General features: G+C 38.3%; 1 protein-coding gene across 1 annotated transcript in view; it reads right to left on the bottom strand.

The window, feature by feature from the left end:
* The window catches only part of LOC106525216 (formin-binding protein 1), a gene marked incomplete at its 3' end in the record, with an annotated part of 80,400 nt that extends 70,478 nt beyond the window's left edge, over positions 1-9,922 (bottom strand). Inside the window, 1 exon segment of the mRNA XM_014019368.1 lies at positions 9,598-9,922. Coding sequence (XP_013874822.1) covers positions 9,598-9,756 — 159 coding nt within the window.
* Between the last annotated feature and the right edge of the window lie 8,843 nt (positions 9,923-18,765).

Raw genomic sequence — 18,765 nt, 5'->3', positions numbered from 1 at the left:
ATATATATATATATCATCCTAAAGTGCACAAATGAAAATTCTTTGATTCAATAAACTATGAGCCATAATGTTAAAAAGAAAACTTTAAAGAGCCACATAAAAGGTGTACACAATGGGTATATGTACTAATTGCTGCGGGTAAGTGTCCTGAAAAGTAACTGTCTTATGGGGGTAAATGGGTGGGGTGTCAATGATCAAGTGGATTGCTGTCATCTTAAAACAACTAATCTCAAAGGTTTCATAGCATTTCAAGCAATACCATTTAAGGAACCTTTACATGTTCAATTTGGCATCACAAGGTTATTTACTTAAGACTCAGTGGTTACTTTAAGGCACAAACATAATCAGTAGGAGCTAGCTGTAACACTACCTGTGCAAAAACACAGCAATTTAAACGGTTGTCTGCATGAACCAAAACGGTTGAGTTATTTTAAAAACAACACTGGCCCAGTCAGACAAGCCAGATTATCAGTTTGATCAGAATTAAACTATATTTCAACGATCTGCAACAGGTAAGATAGTAATTGTTCGTTACCTTTCATAAGAATCACACCGTAAAATGTCTGAACGATCCCTTTTTGTAGAAGTTTACACAGAAACTCCACCACTAATTCTGAAACAAAACATTTGAGCTTAATGGAAACTGCTGGTTGATCATAAATACAAAACACAAAATGAAAACATCATTCGTTTCTCTCCTTGGATCATAAAACTCAGTGAGTTTGTAGCATAATGCTAAAAAAGAATGGCTGTAAACTTCTGAGGACTTCTAAATTTAATGGGGCGTGACACCCCCCTCCACTTGATGAGGCCATTGCGCTGCATCTAAAATCAATACTCTATTTAAAACAAGAGGAAATTGGGCTTTTCTATGGTTAGCTGACAGGAAACACTATATACACCAAGATAAATTGCTGAGGATCAAATTAGAAAACAATGTATGTCAGAGTTTAGAGTTCAAACTAGTCATTAAAGCAATTAAAGATAGTTTTTGAAACTGTCTAAAATGAACTTAGATGTTTATTTTGTAAAGAAATGTGCAATTAAGCTTTCTTATTATGAAGGAGGATGCTTAAGATTGAGTTTTAGGTTTGATTGAAATATTTCTATTGGCACAAAATTGGGAAAGAAATTAAAGGCCAAGCATTCCTTAAAGGGGCAATATCATGTAAAATCAACTTTTTGGAGTTTTATATCATGTTATAATGTTATCCTCTCATTAAAAAAAAACATGCCCAAAGCCTTGCTCTGACTCATTCATGCATGTTTGAGAAATCCTGCAGTGTTTTCAGGAAGCCATGCTGAGGAGCAAAACGACAGGTGGGGACCAGAAACACCCCTGGGACGTGTCTTTAAGCTGAACTTCCTCATCAAGGAGCACACCTCCCCACCCCCCACCCCACGCACCTCGCCCATGACTCCTGCAGGCTCTCGGCAGTGAGTGAAAGTGAAAGTGAAACTTAAACTGTCTGCTGAGATCCACTACTTCTCACTCAGTGAAGCTCTTTTCAGATTCAAAATACCTTTGAGGAAATGTATTTTCAGATGCCAAGTAAACTGCATCATAGAGCGTGACACCCCCCCCCCCCCCCCCCCCCCACCCCCGAAACTTACGGGACGGAAGCGGAAGGTGGTTCTTATCGTAAAGAGACAGAGGCCAATTTCAAGGTGTTTAGAAGAGGAAGTGATGAGAAGATGTTTATTTTCTGTTTTAACATAAAAACAGCATTTTAATAACAGCTGAAGGTGACATAGATACTTTATTGTAAATATATGCCTGAGAAACACATAATATTGCCCCTTTAAACTTGTGTTATGTTGAGAAGTGACAAAGTTGTCAGTTTGGTCAAACCTTGAAAATGTGGACAATCTAACAAGATGTGTCGAGACTGATTAAGCTCAGCAACAACAGTGTCTGTAAAACTGACAGAATTGGAGCCATTTTTGTGTTGGCTAAGGGGGCAGACATTTTGATGTACATCCAATCTGTACTTTCTGAACGTTTCAAGAAAATCCCTCCAGCGGTTTTTCAGGTATTTTGTTAACACTCATACAGACACAAACACACATGATTAGGCAAAAACACTGTTGTCCTTAAACCTTGGGCGAGCTGAAACTGAACTTGTTCTAAAGTTAGCTTTAAACTTTACCAAAGTGTTAGAGAGAAACCACAGCACTGACAGGAAATAAAGAAAACAAACTACACAACTTTACATAGAACTGTTTTACATCCTATTTAAACTAGCTAACACTAAATGTGGTGCAGACCCTAAGAAGTTGCGAACTGTTTTAGCTTTGTGCTTCTCTGTAGCTGAATACTGTGCTCCTGTTTGCTGCAGAACAGCTCATGCTAAAACAGATACAGTTGATCCCAAGAAGCCTGCATCGTATCACAGCTACCTGTCAGTAGGGTTCTAAATAAGTTTAGCACAAAACAGTAACAACACGTTGTTGCTAAAGCACCACATAGAATTTAAATTTTACAAATATTTATGATAAACTAGAAGCACCTAAAGCTGACTCACAGAGGACTTTGTGATTTTAGGGGAAAATTAAAGTCAAAAGGAGACACAAGACTTTGTTACAATCCAAAACATAAATTTTCATCTTCAATATTATAATGATGACATTGTTTAATTTTAAGAACTAAAGTGCGTTCCTGTTGCGGCGCTGCCTTCTTTGAGTATCAGGAGTTCACTCGCAAGCTTTACATATAAGAACACAACAATGCTCCAAACACATTATTATTTAAATGATATAAAGTTAGAATTTAACTCTGATATCCCAGCAGGTTGAAGGCACGTTGAGGGAAATGTGGCCAAGCAGCCTTTGAGTCTCCGCTTCGAAAACAACGGTCAAGTGATCTCTTGCGGTTTCGTTGTGCGTGTGAACACACAGTGTTACAGTGGAAATGCTTGGGAGGTGCTTTTAAATATATAATACATTTAAAATACACAATCCTTGTGTAAAATAGTTAGGGAAACTCCGAGCGCTTTCAGCTCTCAAGGCTGTGCGCACCTGCTGTCAATCAGACAGCATGACCTGCCCTGCTCTGCTCTGATTGGGTAAAACTTGGACCGTGGTTCTCTTTGTTGGTTGAATAAACCATCAGTTTAATCACTGGATGGCTTTTTGAAGTCCCCCCCCCCTTTCACTTTTACAAATGATGGACATCCATCGCAGCAGAGAACTTTAATTTAGGTATTTTTTACTTGGTTGTCCACCAAACAACCAGTAGGCGGGATCTGGTTGTCCGAAACAATGATAGGTTGTCTTGGAAAAAAGGAAATACAGAGTAAACCAATGGGAAGTGGGAAGAACCATAGAGGACTCAACCATCCCAAATCACTGAGAAAATGCAACTAAAGGTATTAGACAGCAGAGGAAAGAATGATTTGTTCTGAATCAGAACTGATTTGTTCTGAACTGGTGTCAGAAAGACCAAAATCAACTTGGTAAAAAGGGGACTTGCTGGGGATGCCGCTTGTGAATGTAGTCATTAAATCAAGAGAATATGGACCATCTTTCAACTTCCTGCACCTTCGGTCCTGTACATATAATATCTGCAGACCTCTGTCAGGCCAACGATGGTGTGACACGATATGATGATGATCTGTGTGGAAAGGAAGCAACAGACTCTTCTACTACAAAGCCATGTTAATGTGATGGAAGCAGTTTGTGTTTTAGTGTCATCTTCCTGTAATCTGCAATGCCTTTTCTGAGAAAAGCTTTGTCTGCAGAAGTTGTTCTAAAACCTGTAGACACCTTTCTGCAATAATGGTGCTTTGGTGTGTAAGCTGCCTGTGCCAGTATGCACCCCCATACCATCAGAGAGGCAGGCTTTTGAGAGGTGTGCTGATGACAGGCCAACCCATTCTCACTCCAAAGTCGTCACATATTGACGCTTTTCCAAGGTTCCCTCTGCGTCCGGTTTTGATGCGTCGGGTAACCCACTCACGTCAGTTATTGACGAGATGGGGTGGAATTTGTTGTCGTAATTTCAGAAAGTGTAGAAAATGCACAAATCTAACCATCCCAAAGCCTAAAATTACCTTTATTCACTCTAGACATGCTGTCCCTGACCCTAGTACTTAAAATGAACTATTTTTAGAAAGTGTAGGAAATTCACGTGAACTACGTGTCCCAAAGCCTAAAATTACCTAATATTCGCCCTAGACATCCTATCCCTGTCCCCAGTACCTAAAATTAACCATGAACCCTAATATACCCTAATATTAACAACGGACCCCAAGTCAAAGACCCCTATATTTTGCGTCCCAACACGTCAAACCTGGACGCCAAGGGAACCCGGAAATGCCTGGTGCGTCAAAAACTGACGTGACGGATGTACCCGACGCATCAAAATAAGATGAAGCGGGAACCTTGGAAAAGCATCAATATGTGACGAGTCAGGAGTGAGAATGTGTTAGACAGGTAGGATGGTCCCTCTCTTCTTCATGGCGAAACAGATTTGTAGAAGATGGGATATTCAAAGTCCTCTCAATTCAAAAACATTATTCTGAAAACGTTCCAGTTTTTTAGACTTTTTTTTTTCGCAGACTGGTGAACCTCTGCTCATCTTTACTTGTGAGACAACCACTTTAAAATGCTCGTCTTCTTGCTGGCCTGTTGCTAATTAACACTTCTTGAACATTTCTCCTCCAGCTTTTTCATAAAGGGACTCCTTATTTTTGAGCTTTCTCTTATTTTTTTTGAAACGTGTTGCTCCCATCAAATTTAAAATTACCTTAATATTTAAGAAAAAATGTACAATTGCCTAATAGAAACATTTCATGTGTTTCCTGTTTTATTCTGTATAAAATGTATGAGATCTGCCATTTGCATTTTGTTTTATAAAGTTATTCTGTTATTTTATATTGTTATTATACACAACACTCCAATTATTTCAGAATTGGGGTTGGACATATGTTTCACTCTCACTCTCAATATTTTTTTCGCAAAAAAATATTTTTTTTTCCTGTCCGTAAGTTTTGATGGTTTAACATACATTGTTTCGTCTCATTAGCTGGCAAACGTCAAAATGTGGTGATAAAAAGAAGCCTGAGATAGAAACAGCATTCATGCAGATCTGCTCGCTGAGCTGTGAGTCGTCCCAATTAAAATGACTAACAAACAGCCCAATTGTTCCAGGAAAACCAGCTCTGCCTTGCTGAATGAAGCAAAGCGGCACAAAATGCTTGATTATCTAAATTCTGGGGCTATTCAGAACCTCAAAGCGTCTTAACGGCAGAGCGTCCAGTACCAGAACCAGTCAGATCTCTGTTTCATGGTGGTGGGCGTCCAGCAGCTAGGACAAATATTTGGTGGAGATGCCAAACCCCCACTCAGACACACACCAGGCTTTGTCCCAGAAAGTGGGGTGAAACAACGCCTCTGTGGCCCGTCTAACCTCCGGTCTCAGAGAGGAGTCGCAGAAACCGATAATCAGATGCAAGACCACGACAACCACCATCACATAGCTCAGTTCAACTTAGCAAAACATGAGAAGTGTTAGCTTCCTGCTCACCCATTATAATCTCACTAAAGCAAGGACTATTAAAATCAAAAGAAGCGGAAGAGTTGATTTGACTTTGTTACATTTTATTCCAGTATTTTTATCTTAGAACTTTTATTAAAGGACTACATGAATAAAGATATTGATCTTATGACGCAACAAATCACCATCTCCAATCATTTCCTACGTATAAAGAGAGAAAGCCTAGAATTTAGGGGTGGCCAATTCTAGGTATTTGGGTATGAATCTAGCCTGTCCCTTGCCTTCCTACGTAGTTCCGCTCAATTCTAGTTTCCCTTCACTGCTCCATCTGGGATTTCTCCCATAGACGAGGATTTCACTGGCAGATTTTTAGCCGGACCAATCAGAGAACAGAACGTCAATTTTCTGCGCAGTGTCAGCTTGCGGTTTATTTTACCTGGGCCAATCAGCAAACAGAAGGCAGAGTTTTGAACGACGTTGATTTTCTGCGCAGTGTCTGCTAGTTATTTTAGCATACGGCAGTGGAGGAAGAGAATGAAGCCAGTCTGTGTTGATAAGGCTTCCAAATTAAATTAAATTTGTCTGACAAAGCAGCAGCTCTCTTACAGTCGTCTCATTTGGCTCAGTGCTTCTCTCTTCTCAGTAGGGTTGTTTATAGTGTACGCGATTTCCAGTTAGCTACTTAGCTTAGCCTCCTTCACAGCGACACTTCAGCAGAGGCCACGCCTCCAGCAAGAATCGCTTCTCTATAGCCTCGAGTCCAGACCCTCTGTACGAAGCAAAGTGAAGGACAAGGGTCTGGTTTTAACCAGGCTAGTATCAATCCAATACCAAGTAAAAACAGAGCTATTATCGCCAATGCCGATCCGATATTTGTCATTTTCAGCGAATAATTATGTGATTTTTGCCTTTAGTTAGTCGATTATGATAAAATACAGCACAGAGATTTTAGGGAAATAAAATGTTTTGTATTGACTAACAACAATATAAACAATTTAACAGTTATTAGCTTCATCTACACACGTGTTTAAGAAAATATTCACTAGTGCATTACTGACTATTTTTCACAAAAAGTCAGCAGTGCACTGTCCAAAATATTTTTATTTTTCAGTCAGTCGTACAAATAAAGTGTAGACAAAAGAATTGATTCCATCGCACTAGTATCAATCCGATACTCTTCTTATCATAGTCTCAATACTGGTATCGATACACCCACCCCTACTAGTATAAAATATCACCCACAACCAGTAAAACCATCTTATATGTTCAGGTTGTGTGCAGGCACATGGATTCCTGCCATGCCTCACACTCAGAGTGTGTTTTGAATGACCCTCAGTTACCACTTCATCAGATTTTAGCTCAATCTGTAAACTTGAGTTATACTCATTTTTGTGTCGCATACTGTGGATTAGGTGTGGCGGCCATCTTGAATCACGTTGACTCCAAAAGATAAATACTTTCTGCAAGTTTCATAAAAATTTGTTGCGTTCATCACACGTCATCGCTCCACTTCTACCATTCGATGGAGGGTGGTTGGATAATGAAAACATCTTTCTGAATGAGCAACACACAGTAACACACACACATGCTGTTTTAGATGTGAACAGCTGCTTGGAGCAGGGGGTGACCTTGTGTGTGAAGACTCTTGTCTGCATGCCATGAAGATATTTATAGATCCATCACCTCAGTCACTCTGAAGATTTAGGAGTTTATGCTGCACCCGTTCAGAACCTGGCGGTGCACACCGTGTTTCCTGTCTCTGCCGCCACAGCCATCATTTCAACACGCCACCTTTGCTTTTCAGCAGGAGTGACAGACTTCTTGTCTGCAGAGCTGCTTCCTTCGATAAAAACACCTTCCTGTTGTCTGTTGTTGACTTTTTATCACCCGCCACCGTACGGTGAAGGAAAAACAAGGTTTTCCCCATGTGTGTGTGCGTCTGTTAGTGAAACATGTAGGAACAACTGGAAGAATTCTGATATAACCTGCTAAAGAGTAAACATAGGATGAACATGTGTAATTCACGCAATGCAACATTGCTGTAAGTGGATCCCAACCTGCGGGGGGCGCCAAATTTGCACAAGGTGGTCCACAACCTGGTCAGGTTGTGAAGACTTCTTTTTTGTTTGCCTAAAAAATCACCAAAACAAGTTTATTTGAATATTTAAAAATCTGTATAACTTGGTTCTTTTTTTCTTTCCTAAATAAAAGTTTGTAACTATTAACATTTTTTATTATTATTTTGATAAAGAGATATAGTAGGTTGAACACGTCTTTGGGAGAGGTGTGGAGTAGCAAGGGATGAGGGGGTGCTCACCTTCGCATGGACGTGAGAAAGAGGGGCTTTGAGGAAAATAGGTTGGGAAGCACTGCAACAGATTGTGCAGAGGTTAGATCTGTCTATCTTTTAGCAAAATATCTTATAAATCACTGCACAAGTTTTAATGAAACTTCCAGGAAATAAAAATTAAATCTGCAAATACACATATTTTTATAGCAATAATAATCTTAACATGTTCGAAATGGAGTAGGAAGAAGTAAAAAAAAACTTATAAACTCCAACCCTGTACTATTTTCAAATAAATGTAATAATACACCTCAGGCTGACTTCGTAAATGGTTAAATCACAATGTAAATTTATATTTACCCTTGTACAACACTTTGTAATGCAATCACTCCTTATAACTACACATTAAAGAATCCATTATCACATAAATCTAATGCACCTGAGCAAACATTGACATTAATTATTTTGATTTCATAGTTGCCTTTTTTGGCATAAACTCATTACACACATATATTTATAGTAAGTACATATATATTCTGTACACATACAATCATGTACACTTATCAATTGGCATATACACATTTATACACCCACTCACCCATTCATATTTTTGTCTTAAAAATAGCCTCCTTATATTTTCTTTTAAATTGTTTTAAACTTTGACTTTTTAAAGTCCACAGTTAGTTTTTAAGTCCTCTTTTAGTGTGTTCCATAATTTGACCCCATGAATTGAAATACAAAAGCTCTTTCTTCTTGTACGTATCCTACGAATCCTTAAATTTGGATAACCCCTTAAATTATATGTCCTTTCAATCTCAAGAAACAATTTCTGTATGGGCTGAGGTAATAATTTATTTGAAGCCTTAAACATAATTTGGGCAATTTTGAACTCTACCAAATGTTCAAATTTAAGAAACTGATTCACTTATAGACTCAATCCAATTCATGACGGCTGCCACAGCTAATCAACATAGCAACTCGGTCAATTCTGGAGATAATGAACTAAAATAATCAAGATAAACTGAAAGTAATTCATAAAACTGAGTGATGATTATGAGATTGCACATTTGATAAGATCAGCTACAAATTCATAAAAAAAACTTCCTGGTTGGACTCATCACTGTACAGTTCTTTCATGGTCTGATGCCTTGACTTTTCAGAATTATGTTTTGTATAGTGGTATTAATTTATATTTTCAGATCTTCCAAGGTGCCACTTATGGAACTCTCCGTGCATTGTTGCCCAAATCAAATTCTGGAAGTGGTCATTCAACTAGATCTGTTACAAAATGTCAACTGATATTACCAACTTTTAAAAACTGTTACGGCCAGAGGTCTTTCTTCTATGTTTATACTAAAGCATGGAATGACATTCCTCAAAACATAAAGTCCATTTCAAAACTACAGCCCTTTAAGAAGAATCTTGTCTGCCATCTGCTGGACACTTTTTGTTGTGCTCATATTTAGACGTCCTATTTTGCAAATGCTGCCTTTTTGAAATTTGGTATGCTTGTTTGTCTTTGTGTTTACGGTGTAATAATAATGATGTGATTGTGATGCTGTAATTCTAGTGTTTTATGTGCTGCAGAACAGGAACCTGCTGTAAAACAGCAATTATGCTGAGTAAGGCTTGATTTTTAGTAATCTTTTCCTGTTGAATCAATAAATCAAATCAAATCAAATTTGTCATTTCTCTTAATAAGATGATCTTAGTCTAAAACTTTGGCAAACAATCTTTAAATGAACTAAAGAGGAATCAGAAGGTTACAGTGAATGAACTAACTCTACCACATCTGCCTCCTCTGCCCACTTACAGAAATGGTCATCTTCATCTGCAGAAGCATCTGCAGATATTCTTCAAAAGGAGTCAGAGCAACCTCCTCTCTTTCTATTTCTCCTTCCTCTTCTGCTTTCACAGACAGAGCATTGTCCAGGAAAACAAAAAACTGACTTCTTCTCCTCAACATGTTCATGGTTCCGACACAAATGCACCAACGGAAAAACTGAGTCCCGATCGAAATTAAACCATCATTTCATGGTCGAGCAAAAACGTTCTCGTAAGACTAAAAGTCCACAAAAATGTTAAGATGCAGAGAACCTTTTCAGCTCCTAAAGCTCAGCTGAAGCTCGCCAAACAGATGCCGATCCCAAAAGTCCAACAACAGAAACCGAAGTGCTGCAACCAGCCCAGAACTTATTGAAATGACGCTGATATTAATCTGATTACTGAAACCTGCTCTGTGGATTATTCCTACAAACACACAGCAGCCATTGTTCCTGCTGAGCTGTTTTTGCTGCTTTTGGATCATAAACCTCTTTTTTTCTTATATAATACAGAACATTCTATGGAATGAAAGAAACTTTGGACTATTTGAAGAAACTGCATTAGAACTTTTGCATAAATTGAACAAAACCATAATCATCCGTCCGTTTTCTTTACCCGCTCGTCCCTGTTCAGGGTCACAGGGATCTGGTGCCCGATCCAGCAGTCATCAGGTGAGAGGAGGGACCAGCTGTCCACTGAGGGGGTCACACATGGAGTTTTTACAGTGATGGTTCCAGTCACCCTGGCCTTATTCTACCACGGCCCTGGTTGTGTTTGCACTGAGCAGAGTTTCACCAAGATGTGAACAAGATCATATTATTAAACACTAAAAACACATTTTGTTTTATTTGCGATGCAACAATGGACTACATCAAACTCAACAGAAAAGTACCAAAAGCTATTCTGTACCATCCAGCAGTATGACGCTACTGACGAGAGGGCAGGATGACGGTAAGCTAATGGTAGCTAATGTTAGCTTGTTGTTGTAGCTAGCGACTGTTGTGTAGATAAACTTGTTTAAAGGGGCAATATCACGTAAAATCAACTTTTTTGAGTTTTATATCATGTTATAATGTTATACTCTCATGAAAAAAACATGCCCAAAGCCTTGCTTTGACTCATTCATGCATGTTTGAGAAATCCTGCAGCRTTTTTAGGAAGCCATGCTGAGGAGCAAAACGACAGGTGGGGACCAGGAACGCCTTTTGGGACCAGAAACGCCCCTGGGACGTGTCTTTAACCCGAACTTCCTCATGGCAGAGCGCCCCCTCCCCACACACCCCACCCATGACTCCTGCAGGCTCTCGGCAGTAACAAAGCAAACAACGGGTGAAACTGAAAGTGAAACTTAAACTGTCTGCTGACACTACTTCTCACTCAGTGAAGCTCTTTTTAGATTCAGAAAACCATTCACACTCACACCTGTGTACATCAGTCTGAATCAATCTACTGTGTCTATTTACCAAATCAATTAACCTAATTTAAAAATACCTTGCAACTAATCAGTGTAAGCAAACACAAAATGCCGTAACTCAGTTTTACAGATATGGACCTAAAGTTTAGTGTGGTGGTAGCTGAGAGTCATCTTCAACACATACTCTGAGAACGAAAACGTACATCTACCAAGGTATCGCATGAATTCATAAAGTCATGTTAAACGGCTAAAACTTTATTCACACGATGATTTCAGTTTAAAACTCAAAGAATGTTAAGTCTTCTATTAGAGATTTTTATTGGAGCAAAAATCTTTAAAAAGAAATTGATGTATCAGGATTTATGGTTGACTGCTCGCCTGATCAAGTCTGTGAATTCATTCAAATTTTAAGTAAATTACTTTTTACATTTTCACCATGAAATATGACAATTTATTCAGCTTTAGTGAGGAAATAACGACCTTATTGAACCTCCTACTTACGTTTTATGACTCTTTCGTTAAAGACGTCATGCCTCAAGCTGTCCAGACACGTTTTCTTCCAACCTGCATCACTAAAAACATACTAACCGCAGGTTCTGCAGCAGGTAAAATATCACCTTCCTGTCTTAGTTCTGTACTTCATTCCCAAAACGTGTCAGTCTTTACATTCAGTCGTAGCTGTGGTGTATAACTTTCAGCTGAAACAACGTGCAAACAAGTTGCTCTGGTTTATAATTTAGTCATCTGGCAGACTGACTGGAAGTAAATGAGAGACTAGATTAAACTTGTTCTTTATGTGCTTCAGACCCAACTGTGAGTTCCCCTTCAGGTTAAAAATAGATGAGTTAAAAACTCTTTCTGTCAGGGTCCTGTAACATTTCAAACAAACGCTTTTACTCTGCAGCTAAATCTGACCTGTTCAAATAAAATCATGTCATCAGGACCCCTTGACATGTTTCATTTATCTGTTGAGAGTCACATCTTCTGAACGTTTCCCTATTTTAGTCTATTATTCTCAAAAAGTTGGTCTGAATGAATCGCATCACTCCCAGGTATTACCATGTGAAAAGCTGACAGTTTAATTGTGTTTACTTGGGTAGATTAGCTGCTATCACCATCTTAAACAAAACTGATTTCAAATGTTAATCAGCTGTAGATGTACATCCAATGATAGATTAATTTATTTAAATCTATCCAATAGTTCAGGGGATATTTTCCTTAACCACAGAGTTGACTCCAAACGTTAGAGGCAAAGTTTTAAAAACTGATAAGCACTATATAGTTAGCTCTTGAAGTATAAGTTGTGGATGACTCTCAGCTACCAACACACCAAACTGTATCTCAGTCATTAAGAATTCGAAAGAGTTGTAGTTATTAATGTATTTTCTAAGTCTGCTAACTCTTGGCAGCCAACTTGAATTCGACTGACTCCAAAAGGTAATCAGTTGTAAACATATATCCACTGAATATTTTCTGAGAATTTCATTAAAATCCATTCAGTGGTTTGTGAGATATTTTGCTAACAGACACTACACACAATTTGGCAGTGGGCAATAAATTTAAAGGAAAATAGATTGGCTCCAATTTTTTTTATTTAATATAATTAATATTATTTCAATGTTTTTATCTTTAGATAAGTTTAGAACCTTTCTTCAGTAGATTAGGAGAAAAAAATGCCCCCACCCCCACCCCCAGCAGAACGGTTTCCCTGAGGCCCTTTGAGTTTCGTGGCGGTCCTCCCACCCCACCCTTCCACTGCTCATTTCAGGAGATGAGTAAAAAACGGCACATGAAAAGCTGCTGCCTGGCACGATGAGCAGACGTCTCATCCTGGAGCGACTCATATCTGCCACTTTGATTTACGTACTCTCAAATATGAGATCTAAATGCAGCATTTCCCAAGATGCACTGTGGTGGAACGCCCATTTACACATTTTTTTTACACAATCATCTATCTGCACTCTGAATTACACACAATTTACAAAACTACAGTACATATATTATAGTATAAATGACTATAACTCAGTCAGTTGCACAGACATTTGATGTGGTAGTAGCTGAAAGTCATTCACATTACATTGTCTGAGGGAGAGGTCTTGAAATATTAAAGGGATCCCTGATTAGTTGTAATATTAGACTTTATTTAATAAACATTTACTTTAACTGTAAAATAAAGACTTAAAATACTGAAGACTGTTTAGTTTTTATAATTTTTAAAATAAAGGTTAAAAATATATTACACGAACGGGGCCATTTTATTTATATGCAAAGCATTCTGGGTAAATGATGACGTGGATAGGTCATCGGTGTGAGGCTGCTAGTGAGCTATATCCACCCTGAAGGTTAATCTTGGACAATATCTGATGATCGACTCTTTTAAATGGAACCAGAGAGCGTTGACAGAGAGGAGAAGGTAGAAATGACTCAGCCTGGAACTGAAAATATGGATGGAGGACAACAGAGCTGCTTCATGGAAGAAGAACCTCTGCTTAGTCTGTTAGCTTTAGCATTAGCTCTGATGTTATCACCATATATATGTATTAGCTCAGCGCTACACATTCTCCTCTCATCACTGAGGTCCTCCATCCACATGACAGAGAGGGGAACACATAAATGACTCAGCTGTAATTGAAAATATGGATGGAGGACCTCAGTTTAGCTTGTTTGTCATGCTAGCACCGAGCTAATACGTATAAGGCAACATAGCGTTGGCACTAGCGCAAAGGCTAACAGACTAAGCTGAGGTTCTTCTTCCATGAAGCAGCTCTGTTGTCCTCATCCATATTTTCAGTTCCAGGCTGAGTCATTTCTACCTTCTCCTCTCTGTCAACGCTCTCTGGTTTCATTTAAAAGAGTCGATCATCAGATATTGTCCAAGATTAACCTTCAGGGTGGATATAGCTCGCTAGCAGCCTCGCACCGATGACCTATCCACGTCATCATTTACCCAGAATGCTTTGCGTGTAAATAAAATGGCTCCATCCATGTTAAAATATATTTTCAAAAATTTACAAAACTAAACAGCCTACAGTATTTTTACAGTCTTTATTTTACAGTTAAAATAAATGTTTATCAAATAAAGTCTAATGTTACAACTAATCGGGGATCCTTTAAATGAGATCCCAAAACTCATTTCTCAACATTAAGATGATCTCACTCTAAACTGAAAGTAGGTGGGGGATAACCTTTTCATTTAAGTTTTCGCTTGTGCTGACCACATCGACAGTCCTTTAAAATTGAGACAGTTTTAAGGAAGTAAAATAATAAACCACTTCTGTGACACGAGGAGTGAACTCAATGTTCTGTGCCCAGATGGAGAACTGAGACTTTTTCAGCACAGTTAGAAAATCAATAATTCTATAAGAATTTAATAACGACAGCACTGCACAGTAAATATCTGTTTGTCTGCGTGTGTGTTCTTGTTTGTCTGCCTGTTAGCAAAACATCTTACCAACCACGGGACAGCTTTTATTTAAACTCTTGAGAGAGGAATCACTAATCTACAGCAAATTAGCTTTTGGAGTCATCTAGAATCAAGATGGCCGCTGTAGCTAGTTGACTTTAGCAAACACGATAATGGCTATAACTTGGTCAATTTTACAAAAATTAAGGTCAAATTTGTTGTGGTTGTAGCTGAGAGTCACAACATAATCTCAAGGCTTACAGATCTTTGTTTAAAACTTTAGCGTGCAATGTTTTGGGTAATATGAGGAATGCTAACATTTAAATTCTTTAACATTGATAAGTAACCACTGAAAGTCTATTTTTATCATATGAACACTTTGGATTATCAGCCACTTGTTGACAATCTATCGGCTTTCTAAGTTTTAGCAGTTTAGTACGTGGAGAGCAGCTTGATAGAAGCAGTTTAAAAGTAAAAGTTGTGCAGAGAAAGTTGTTGCAGCCTTCTGTTCACAACCGTTCACCTTGGAAAGCTATAAATAATCAACACTGCTGAGTGCTGCTGAGACTCAACTCTGTCGCTCGCTAAAGACCAAAGAGCGAGCAGAACAATGAGGCATTAATTAGGAAAACAAAGATGGAGACGAGGCTCAGGTGACGTTCTGATATACAGTGCGGTGTGTTGTCTTTACAGAGATTAGACTCTGCAAACAACAGAACAGGAAAAGACTAAAGATTATCGGGTGAAACAAACTTGGCTGGGAGGGACTGAGTCATGTTTTTAAGATAACGATTCAGTTTTAAAAGACGACTACATGGTTTCTGTCTTCAGAAAACCCCTTAAACTGCATTACAGAGAGCGTGGGGGGTTATTATCTATTTTTAGATGCACTGTGTCAGCAGACATGGAAGATTCTGAATTTAAATTTCAAATGTCAAAAATAAATTTGGTCACACTGTATGTAAACTGTGTTTTTAACTTAACTAGTTAACTTAGAAAAGTTGGATTTCTGTATATATTTCAATAACAAATGCAATGCTAATCGTATTAGCTATTATAAGGTTGTTTCAATGTTAAGTTAGCATCTATGCTAACTGTTGGTCAGCAGTGGTGATTAATAGTTTTTTAGGCATTTTAATAGCTGCGTTTCCATTGCAAATGTGCGCAAAACTTTTTCGATATTCTGTTAATGTCGAAAAACACAGTTTCGTAACTGCGGTGTTTCCATTAAGTAAGAAATGCTATTAAAGTCACGCGTGAATACGTTTGTTCCGCGATAAGTCATTACAAACATGGCGGCGATGGATGTAAACACATAGCATGTTGCTACCATGACACTAGCGAGAGAGGAGACGTCGGTGTCTTTTAACGACGCTTTTCAGAGACAAGTCCCTACTTGGGAGCGGCTACGTATGCTGTATTTTTGGGAAATTGTAGCTGGTGAGTTTACTACTTTATACTGCTTCTGTGATATTACTACTATTTCTACTTCCTGTTATCTTCTTCGTCGTCGTCTTTTTCACCAGTAGAAACAGCCGATTGTTGATCACGTGACTCCCGAGATGCAAAAAAAAGTGTTTCCATTGCAGTTTTGCGAAAAACACCAATTTCGATACGGCCAAAATACCACCTCATACTAGCGCAAAAACATTTTGTCGAAAAACATAATTTTTTTCAAAATTGCCATGTTTCCATTGAGCAATTTATTTTCGAAATTCTAATCTGCGCATTGTCATGGTCAATGGGAACACAGCTACTGGCAGAGGTGTAAAACGTACTTGAAAAATAACTAAATAAAAGCAAAAATACCTTAACAAAAAATGAATAGTTGACATAACTTGGTTAAATAAATTCAACACTTCATTTAAACAACTCTTTTCATGACGAGCTCCTGTTATATTTAAATTTATAACATGTAAGGTGTTAAATTTAGTAAAGAATTAAAAGTATGTTTTGTGTATGTGTTGGATGTGACAAATTAAAAGTAAAAGTTACTAATTTAAAAAATACTTGGTAAAAGCACAGATCCTCAACAGAATTGCATATTCTGTAATAAAGTAAATGTACTTCATTACTATCCACCTCTGATACTGGGCACTTTTTACAGGCATACAATATATAAATCCGTGTTTATTTATGTAAAATGAACCATATTTGTTTGTAAATTTGTATTTCTGTCTCTGATTATCTGTTTCACTGTTTTCTATAAGCTTCAGAAGTTTATCCTAATTTAAATTTAACGCATCGTCAATAAAAATCAGCAAAGTTGATGCTAAATTATTTTACTTGTGAAATGATTTCAGAACAACAAAGACTGTTAAGATCTAAACTCTGTTTTTCTGAGGCTCTTTTTTTTCTTTACTGTAGATGAGTGAATAATCTGTTGTCTTTACTCCCACTCAGATCCAGTCTTCATTTCAACGTCTCAGAGATTCGTAGGAGAAAATAGGCCTTATTAATGTTTTATTCAGATGGTCTTAGTGACTCAGTTGGTGGAGGTCAGTCTGAGACCCCATGACTTACAGAAACAAGGAAGATCAGGTTACAGTTCTGATTGTCAAATGAACAGCAGGAGGGAATGCAAGTGGACCCTGGGGGAGACTGACCCGACATGAGATCCAACACGGAGGAAATCCCAGTCTAACACTGGGCTGTTCTAAACTCTACACAGCACCTGAAGGAACTCAAGTCTCTAACAGTCCACGACCAGAAATAGAGTGAGACCAACCCGTTCTGTCTGCGACCCGCTTCCTGAGTCAGGAATCAAAAAGTAAATCACCCGTCAGACTATTCCACTCTCAGTTTCAAATCAGCCGTGACAGCCCACAGATGTTCAAACTATTTAAAAAGAGTAAACAAACGAGAGGAAAGATCCTGAATGACTCGACCCATGTCGACCCAGGAGTTGTTCTGCCTTTAACGGCGGATCTGCTGACCCAGCCCACCCCCCAACCCCACTGTGCAGGTGCACTCACCTTCAGCTGCTGCACTTTGGTCAAAGTCTCAGACCGGTCCATGCTGCTTCACAAACAAACACACTCGCATCGTTCTGAACTACTGAGACGCTACGTGCGTTTCTGAGGAGAGCTATCCTCCAACAGGTTCCTGAACGCACCGCACGGGAGAAGTGAGAAACTTCATGCTGCATTGTCCCACACAGTGTGGGACGGAGAGACCCACTTCTTTTTTCAGGTTTGAATAAACCAACGTCCAGATAATTTAAAAAAACATGATTTTGAACAGGAAAGCCACATTTTTTTGTCGTTTTCCCTGCGACCTGGCGACCAAATATTACTAGATTATCCTGATCAGGAAGACAAACTGAGGCAAATCTCTGGAATGATTTCAGGATGATTCAGGTTTTAAAATGTAGCTTTCAAAAGTGAAAATCTGAAAATAGGCTGATTCATTTTGACCAAATTTGTCTTAATCCTCAGTTTGATGTGTTAGGATTTAGCATAATTTACAGCTGCTGCTTTTAGTTTTTAGCTACCATTAAGCAGCTTTTACTTTTAGCTATCTTTTTGCTACTTTTAGACAGCTTTTTTCTACTTTTAGTTTCTAGATTGCCTTTTGAAACATCCATTTTATAAGCTTTTGTTAAAATAAGCAAGTGTTTTGCTAGTTTTGTTAGTTTTAGCTAACCTTTTGTTTCTTTTTGCTCCTTTTAGCTACTGTAGCATAATGCTACTTCTAGCTTTTATCTAGTCTTTTGCTCATTTTAGTCTTTAGCTGGACTTTTACTTGTTTGGACTTGAAGCTAACATATTGCTGTGTTTGGTTTTTAGCTGGTGTTCTGCTATTTTTAGATTGTATTGTTCATGTTCTTTGTTTACTTTCTTAACCATGGTTAATCTCAATTCAGCTTTTAGCTAATGTCATGCTTCATGCGAGGTAACTTTTGCATTACCTCGCAATATTGTTTTGCGTTCCCATGCAAAAGATTGTTTTGTATATTAACTGAATTAAATCAGACTTTTATTTTGAAATATTTGGTTACCAAAACAGGATGTGTCGCCACAAGTTTGTGAAATTGACATTGATGTTGCGTGGCTGCACTGTGTTAAAATATCAGCATATGACATACTTCCATGCCTGGTTGTGTGATATATTCATTCTGAAGCTGAATTAAAGTAGCAGGCTAACTCGCTGATGGTGAACAGGTGAGTTTGTTAATAAACCGGCAGGCACAACAGTGATAAACGACGTTTGCAAAGGAATGCAATACTTTTGTGAGGGAACGCAAAAGAAAAAAATCTCCCATGTTCCCTCACGGGCTCCGTATCACAATTAGGGTTGGGCATAATCGTATCGTGTGCAATTAATCGCCAGAAAAACAT

Source organism: Austrofundulus limnaeus, unplaced genomic scaffold (assembly GCF_001266775.1).
Source record: "Austrofundulus limnaeus strain Quisiro unplaced genomic scaffold, Austrofundulus_limnaeus-1.0 Scaffold218, whole genome shotgun sequence".
Classification (NCBI taxonomy): domain Eukaryota; kingdom Metazoa; phylum Chordata; class Actinopteri; order Cyprinodontiformes; family Rivulidae; genus Austrofundulus; species Austrofundulus limnaeus.
Note: the sequence above shows the minus strand (reverse complement) of the source record. Positions and strands in the feature narration are given on the sequence as shown.